Raw genomic sequence first — 9,150 nt, 5'->3', positions numbered from 1 at the left:
TTAACGCTGCCTTATCTAAATTGGTTGCTGTTAAAAGGCAAGAGGTGAACTTGCAAGATCAGTAAATTCCATGTGCAATATTTTTGCTTAGCTGGCGAATTTCTTACAAACAATTGTAATATGTATTGGTAAACAGGACAAATGATTTTTTTTTTTTTACTACCACCAATAGGGAAATTCTTAAATATTCATTGCATGTGATCGGGTGAGAGACCTATTTTACTGTTACTATACTCAAGTGTTATCATTAATATTATTGGCATATTTAAAACTTATGCATTCAGGGTGCCCCATACATTTAAAATGTCTATGACTATATGCCAAAATGATGGACTCAGTTTAGCAATGAGTTTAGTCCAATAAATCCATATATATATATATATATATATATATATATATATATATATATATATATATATATATATATATATATATATATATATATATATATATATATATAAAATTCATCATCTGTGCTCTAGCTATCGGTTTGTGTCTTAACACTCCATTGCTGAAATGCAGGATGAACCCTCCTGGGCCTACCTCAGTAAAATGTTTCAAAATGCCAGAATAAACAAAGACTAGTATAAAAATGGCTCTCTAGAAGAGATGAAAGCATGCTAAGATATATTAATCCAATATGCTATAAATATATTTAACTAAGTTAGACTTCTTTGAGAGTGGAAATTTAGACTAGCATAGACTCAAGTAGCTAACAAGTTCAATTCTAGCTAATGATGAATGTTGATCATTTACATTATTATACTTTTAATTAATTCATTATAGAAATATGTTGCATTAGTCATGCAAATGGCCAGCACCCTTTTTTTTGTGGAAAAATTAAATTATTTCAGGCAAAATGGCATTGATGCTTAGAACAGTTTTAGATGAGAAACAGTTTGTTTCCATTGGTACATTTTTTAGACCCTTTTTCTTAAATATAAGTACTTTCTCCACACCTGGATTGGATCCATGCTGAATGGATCTTCTTAGCTCTATCACCAGAGACACTGGCATCACGCAAACTCACGTGAAGAAGTTTGAATATTAATAAAAACATACATGAAATGCTTGTGTCAAAAGCCTCATGGCACACTCCAATTCTGATTTTTCAAACACTGCTCAGACAACACCAAAACCTGTACAAAAAGCATGCCATACAATTATCATGACATGGTTTACTGTGATAGCCAGGGCTGATCATAATCATTATTTAGAGACCTAAAATAGTCATACACACTTACAAAAAAACTCTGGTAGCGATAGCATAATTCACTAGCATTCAGTAGAAAAGAAAGCAATAATCTAATGAAAAATCAAATCACCAAAAAAAAAAAAAGAAAAAAAAGGAAAAAAGATGCCAAAGTTCATGCAATTTAATTGCCACTTATATTATGTTAGCACTACATAGCAATTTTACAAGATATCTATTTTGCTAACAAAAAAAAAAAAACGGAACTCTTGTTATAGATCTCAAGGATTCCTCGCAATACTAAACACACAGAAGAAAGAAAGGACCACTACAACACTACAGGATGCTGACATGCTGCTGCAAGCCACCTCACAACCGTTCACCGTTTACAAAGAGGTCGTCCGTGGAGTGATATGTGGGGCTTCGAAAAAACAACGTACTACAAAACTGTATTCACATTTCAGAATAAAATGTGAAAGAATGAATGAGAAAAAAATGAAAAAAATACAAAATATCTGCAGTCTTCCAGTGAATTTCCTTGACAGGTTGAGATGAGGTGCTCCTCAAACAGAGATACCTGTTAATAATAACAGCATTATAAAAATCAGTCACACACACACACATACACACACACACACACACACACACACACACACACACACACACACACACACACACACACACACACTTTTCACATGTAATCCTGTGGCTTTTTCCCATTCTTTTCATAATCTAGGGAAAAACTATTGGTGATTTCTACTCTGCATACCATAGCTCATGTATTTATAGGAAACGCACATAAGCTTTCCATTAATTTATATTAAACACATTCAAAATGTCAAAAGAAGACTGTTCAGCCTCATATTAATGGGGAAACCCATGAAATACAGCCTCATTACATAATTTTCAAAAGACTAATGCCTCTTGCATTCAAATAAATATATTTTTTTTAAATCCAGGAACGTGTAAATACTCTGTATACAGACAGATAAAACAAACTTAGTTTTAGATAAATATCTCATGTTTCATATCCTAACCATTAAGATGATCTAAATCCATAATGTGCCTAACTCTTAATAACATCTGCCTCTTTGATTGTCCCATACACTTTAGGCAGGAAACATTGCACACACAACTCTTCCAATCATGTCAAATCCCATCATATCTCTAACAGTGAACTGAAATCCTGAATCACAAACTTAGTTTCTTATAAGTGGTTTTAAAGAGGGGACAAAATGACTTTTCCCACAAGTGTGGGAAAAAATAAATAAATAAAAATAAAAAAATCCTAATAAAAACCCAAATATCCCTTAAGATGCACACTGTGACTACAGACAATCGTTACCAAGCTGTAGAAACATAAGACAGAGACGTTTAGCCAAAGTCTGAAAGGTGTTGTCCTCTCTTGATGTGTATACGGTAATTAGTAGACGCTCATTTATACCCTGCATCGTGCTGCCAGAGTAAACACAGTTTGACTCACGTCGACATATAAAACCCCCACTAGATAAAGAAAAAATTATTCTTGCTTCCAGGAGAACTCTTCCAACCGATTGAAATCGATAATTTGACTATTTATACAATATATTTTTTTTTTACTAAATAAACAATAAAACAACACCAATACTTGAAATGATAGAAGTAGTAATAATAAAAAGTAGTAGCTGTTACAACAATCATAACAATGCTGATTATAGTACTTCATTAACACATGAACTATTATAGTGAGGAGTGCCTGGGCACAAGGGTTATAAGGCCAATGGAGATGAGGCAGGGAGGAGGGTATTATGCAGGTCAAAGGCATTGCACAGGCTATATCACTGAACCTAGAGTCTGTGCTTGCTTTCAAGGAAGATGTATGTATGTGGTGTGTATGTGTGTGTGTGTGTGTGTGTGTGTGTGTGTGTGTGTGTGTGTGTGTGTGTATGTGTGTGTGCATTGGTGCCAATGTTGTGTTGTGTATTGCAAAGGTTTAGAGTGGCAGGGAAGTGTAGTAGGATATAATTGTTTTAGTGCATTCCATTAGGTAGAGACACAGGTATAGGTTTTGCATGCAGGTGTGGACAGCTGTGACCAGAACTGGAAAGCTGAAAACTTCTGAGCTCTCCAATGATGGACTCTTCCTGCCGTCCCCGCTGATCCTCTCTCTCGTTCTTCTCACCAAGTGTCGAAACATGTCCCACTGCCATCCCACTCTAAAAATTACCCAAATGTCACAGAGTCATTTTAAACACATTATTAAAGCTGTGGCAGTAAAACAAATGGGAAACTGGACACAGGGATAAATTTTTTTTCAATTACATGAAATTGTATGGTGAAACCTCACCTAATCTGAAAATCGAGCAAAATATTTGAACTTCTATTTAAAAATGGTTGATTTTTATTCAATTTGTGTCGAAGAAGTTTCCCAAACAAAGAGTGAGGAAACAAGAGTTTTAGCAATTTATAAAAACAATTTAACTCTAAATGTTATTATAAATGGTTATAAGCACAATGTGTCAATTCATATATTTAACAAAAATAATTGGCAACTTTGTTTTATTGCTTATGTGTTACATTTTTCTGACCACTATCACTGTAAGTCAACATTAGTATTTTAGATCTTCTTATTACAGTGTAGACTCCTACACTTTTGAACTGAACATACATAACAAAGAGCAGAACACTGTATCAGAGCACTGTATAAGAACTGTGTCTTGAGTAAGTGTCACCTTCACTGGAGTGGGGCGGCAGGAGCTCCCGAGCAGTGGAAGTGCACGTTCTGCCATTTTGAGTCACGGCGATGCCAGACGCGGGTCTCCTCTGACTGGCTGCTACGCGGCCGGCCCTGGCCATCCACAAACTGAGTAAGGCGGATGTAGGCGATGCAGGCGGCGTCCTCGCCGATCAGGTGCACATGGGGGTTCAGGATTGTGGTGTGGATAGGCTTACTGTTCTTAGACAGCACTGCAACAGAAGTGCAAGGGTTGTATTTCATGGCAACATGAATATTCTTTGTATCTTTTAATGTAAAGGTGATACAAAAAAGAAAAAAATGTAGGATTTAATGTTTTTTTTTTTTTCTGTTTGTTGGATCTAAACAAAAAAAAATTTTACAATAGGAAACAGAACACTTTGAACCAGTAACCATATAACCATATTTTGCAGCTACAATGCTAGTGTATTTCTAAAATGTCTGTGCTTTAGATTTGTATTTGTGTAATACTTAGCAATACTTCAAATGACCATCAACAAGAACACAGCAGTGACTGAATCTAACTGTAACATGTCATTTTTTAATGCTCTCGTTGGCATTTGCTGGAGTGTGGCTGACTGAGCACTGCTGTTTGAATGGGTATGCCATGAATAATAACCTTTTGCAAGACTTGTCTTTCAAAGGCTCTCATAGCAGCAAAAGAAAAAAGACCCTTAATATTAATGCCCATGTTTTTGGAATAGGATGTTTAAGTTCAAGTCTATTTGAGAAACACTTTAAGAAGAACAGTTTTTGAAGGAAAACTGTTTAGGAAATGTACAGTATTTCACAAAAGTAAGTACACCCCTCACATTTCAGCAACCATTTTAGTATGTCTCCTCAAGAGACAATACTATAGAAATTAAACTTGGATATATGTTAGAGTAGTCATTGTGCAGGTTGTATAGCAGTATAGATTTACTGTCCTCCAACATACAGCTATAATTGTCAAAAAAGTGAGTACACCCTAAGTGATAACAGTTGTACGTTGTGTAACTTTGCAAAGCCACATGTCCTATTCATCATGTTAATGTTTTTGTCTGCTGGACAGGACCATACATATTTATGTATCTTGTATTAGAGCAGTTTATATTTGGTACTTTGAGTACAATTCTCTCCTACTGACCACTTGATGTTCAACATGGCACCTCATGGCAAAGACTCTCTGAGAATTTGAGAATTTGAATTGTTGCTCTCCACAGAGGTTTCCTAGGCTATAAGAAGATCTGTAAAACCCTGAAACTGAGTTACAGTACACTAGCCAGGCTCAAACAGAGGTTTTCCAATACAGGTTCCACTCGAAACAGGCCTGGCAAGGGTCGATCAAAGAAGTTGAGTCCTTGTGCTGTGTGTCAGGTGCAGAAGCTGCTTCAAAACAAACAAATGAGTGCTGCCAGCATTGCTTTAGAGGTTGCAGAAGCGAAAGGTCCGCTTCTCAGTGCTCAGACCATACACCGCACACTGCAACAAGTCGGTTTGCATGGCCGTCATCTCAGAAGGAAGTCTCTTCTGAAGCTGGCACACAAGAAAACCTGCAAACAGTTTGCTGAAAATAACCTGCCCTAGAGCATGAATTACTGGAAGCATGTTCGGTGGTCTGATGAGACAAATAAACTTGAAATCAAAATAAACTACTGTATTTTCGTATTGTAAAAATGCTAAAAAATACTTTTAGAAGGGAGCATGACATTTCTTCGCAAACCTTCCATCAATTGGCCTATTTGGTCATCTTCACCATTACCCTGACTCAGTTGATTAAGTAAACAATGTTTGATAGCAACAGCTTTTCTCTGGCTGAGTCATGTAGTAAATCTGACATATGCAACCAGTTAACAGATCAAATATTTACATACATAAACCCTGTGATCTCCCAGATGAAGGTTAGTTTTAAAGTAACCAACAGTTTAATGTTTAACAGTTTGCGAATGACTCATAATTGTATCCTAATTTAGTTACTTTGTGTTTGGTAATGAAAGGTTACTTTGCATCAGCAACACTGACACAATGCTATGCAAAATCATGATCCTACTTCAATTAGGGTACAATATTCCGCAATCAAATATTTATTTATCAATCATTGGACACTTATTTGGAAGCTGGCAGTCTGCACGTTTCTTACCTTCACCAACTTCTTTCTTATGAATCAATGTTCTGGTCTCGTCTCAACAAGTCTGGGTGAACTACTGAGTATTCACTAATCAAAGGCTGCTTTTGTATGATGTCATCATGTAGACTTCTTACAAAGTATTTTACAGGATTTTAAAAATACAAAAAATACAAAACACTAAAGTATTTCAAAACAAAATATGAAGCCATATTCATCAACCCTATCAAATACTGATAAAAAGAAAATCCTATTTTATATTTAAAATACGCAGTTATCAATTCAATGTATCAATCAAATACATGTATCATAAATACTGCTGATCCCTGGTGGTAAAATGGATCCCATGGTTTGGGGCTGCATAAGTGCTGCTGGTACTGGGAAGCTGCAGTTCATTGAGGGAAACATGGATTCCAACATGTACTGTGACATTCTGAAGCAGAACATGATGCCCTCCCTTCAGAAACTGGGCCAAATTGCAGTTTTCCAACAAAGTAACGACCCCAAACACAACGGCATGATGACAACTGCCTTGCTGGGAAAGCTGAAGATGATGGAGTGGCCAAGTATGTCTCCAGACCTGAACCCTATTGAGAACCTGTGGGGATCCTCAAGCGAAAGGTGGAGAAAGGCATGCGTCTAAAATCAAGCAGCTCTGTGATGTCATTATAGGGGAGCAAAAGAGGATCCCAGCAATAACCTGTGCAGCTCTGGTGAATTCCATGCCCAGGAGGATTCAGGCAGTGCTACATAACAATGCTGCTCATACAAAATGTTGACACTTTGGACACAGTTTCAACATGTTCACTTGGAGTACTCACTTTTGTTGCCAGTTATTTACACTATAATAGCTGTATGTTAAGTTATTTTCAGATGACAGTAAATCTGTACTGCTATAGAAGCTACACTTTGCCTACTGTAAAATATATCCAAGTTTCATTTCTGTAGTATTGTCCCTTAAGAAGTTACACTAAAATGGTTGCTGAAATGTAAGGGGTGTACTCATTTTTGTGCAATACTGTATGATTAGATTTTTTAAAAGATTGACTGTATACTGCATTATCTTTGATCAAGTCTCTTGGTTAAAATGGCTGTAAAATAAATTCCTTTCAAATTTTTAAAATGCCCCAAAACATCCGTGGTTTGAAGTGACAAAGACGCATTACTGTTTTAACTTTGACTTCTAGTTTCTACAGAAGTGAGAAAATGTGAGAATGTCTGAGTTCCATTCCATTTTATACAAGGTAAAGATGCGTAAATCCACATGATCATAAGAAGCAAGATAGCACTATGCATATTTTATAACTTTAGATATTTTAACTGACTTACAGTTCTCAAAGTAAAATCGATGAAAGTCCATGCCTTCTACCAGATTACCCAAGGCCTCAGGTTCGAAGGAAGTCAGTCCAGGGTCACAGATCTTCCTGTTACAAAAATTTTTTTTTTAAATTGTGCCAGCAGTGTTAGCTATTTCTGCATATATGATTCAGTGTTCCATGATCAGGTCTATGATCAGGACACACATCAAATAAGAGGTGCCCAATACTGAAGGCTAATTGTAGCGCACTAAGAGGCAGTGACTCACGCGTAGGCCTCGAAGTCCCCATTGTTCACAGCCTCAATTAGCTGCTCTGTGATTTTTATGATCTCCTGTTTGCGTGCTGGACAGGGAACACGAAAACATAGCACTTAGTTTTACAGGACAAAAATGAAAACACAAGAACGTTTTTATCGTCCTTACACTGGTTAAAAACAAAGGAAACTTCTACATGCTCACTATGCTCATAAACAGCATAATTCCATATTGACATTTTAAACAAACAAACAAACAAACGAAAAAATGCACGGCCCTTTGTTAAGTATCTTGGGTATATTTTCCCATTATGTTTGTATGATATTTTAGACGAAGATAAGTTATTTTTTAATTCTATACAATCTTTAGTTTTAATAGGTTGTTTACCAACTACATTTCCTATTCCTATAAAGTTTGCTACATAATGTAGTTGTTGCAACTCCTCCAGTGAACAGCCACAGTTTAGAAACAGTTATTTATAGATTTGTACTCTCACCTGTCTGCATCTCATGCAAAACTCTTGATCCAGACATTAATTTCATGGCTCATTCCTTCCTTCTCTCATGCCACTATCTTCCACTCATATTTATGCAAGTACATCATGCACACACTAAACCTTAAAAATCTATTTGTCACTCCAGAACATCTGAGTTCAAATTCAATTCAAAATCCACTTGCACTATATTACGAATGGCTCTTTTTGTGATAGTCCTCATTCCTAAACACAATGCATTCTCTCTCTCTCTCTCTCTCTCTCTCTCTCTCTCTCTCTCTCTCTCTCTCTCTCTCTCTCTCTCTCTCTCTCTCTCTCTCTCTCTCCACTTTTTAGTTCTGGGTTTTACTTCCCTTTTTAAGAGTATGAAACTGCAAGAGCTCAGTGTACTATTCCTGTCTCTTGCTTCTCAGATAAAGCTCAGGCCTTTAGCCCTCATTCGATTTCCCTCCCTCCTTTTGTAATTTCCTGTTCTGCAAACAGAGAGCTTTGAGGTCAGGCTTCTTGACAAATCGTACTCTTTCTTCATCTCTAGTTGGTACAGGAGAGCAGGCTGGATGCTTTAGCGAACCTCTGAACTCTGCTTTATCATTGTCAAAAACCATCTGTAGTGTTATGAGACCCTGCATTTAACCCTGGAGCTGGGTTAAATATTACATATAACCTCTTCCAGCTATGGGAATACCACTCAAGAAACTGTAGCTTAAGTGCAATAAAAAAAATGAGACAGAAAATGGAGGATTGGGGAAAATCCAGGTTAGAGTTTGTGTCTAGTGAGGGAGGTATATAAGACAGCCCCTAAACGATAAAATAAATGTACATGTGGACTTGGACACACACACAGTAGTGAAACAAAAAAACAAGAGAAAAACAAAGAGGATGGGGTCGACTCAGGACTACTGTTTGGAAAGATGTGCTTCTCAGTTGTTTCCTAACTTTATTGTAAGCTGATCTAAAAGTATCATCCAAGTCAGCAAACTGTAAGAAGAATCACTGAGTATATACAGAACCTCAAGCCTTGCTAGTGAGAAGGAATGGGTGAACTCTACTTTCC

At 36.6% G+C, this 9,150-nt stretch overlaps 1 protein-coding gene across 13 annotated transcripts in view; it reads right to left on the bottom strand.

Annotated features, from left to right (window-relative positions):
* Nucleotides 1-2,116: 2,116 nt before the first annotated feature.
* The window catches only part of camk2b2 (calcium/calmodulin-dependent protein kinase (CaM kinase) II beta 2), a 62,326-nt gene continuing 55,292 nt past the window's right edge, over nt 2,117-9,150 (bottom strand). For all 13 annotated transcript variants that reach the window (XM_083569348.1, XM_083569354.1, XM_083569343.1 and 10 more), the window contains 4 exons: nt 7,616-7,691; nt 7,360-7,454; nt 3,904-4,138; nt 2,117-3,387 (listed from right to left, as the gene is read on the bottom strand). In XM_083569348.1, coding sequence (XP_083425474.1) covers nt 3,906-4,138; nt 7,360-7,454; nt 7,616-7,691 — 404 coding nt within the window. In that variant the 3' untranslated portion in view covers nt 2,117-3,387; nt 3,904-3,905. The remainder of the gene's footprint in view (nt 3,388-3,903; nt 4,139-7,359; nt 7,455-7,615; nt 7,692-9,150) is intronic.

This window comes from Silurus aristotelis, assembly GCF_946808225.1.
Source record: "Silurus aristotelis genome assembly, chromosome: 18".
In the NCBI taxonomy this organism is placed as follows: domain Eukaryota; kingdom Metazoa; phylum Chordata; class Actinopteri; order Siluriformes; family Siluridae; genus Silurus; species Silurus aristotelis.
The sequence above is the reverse complement of the archived record's forward strand: the minus strand, read 5'-3'. Positions and strand labels throughout refer to the sequence as shown.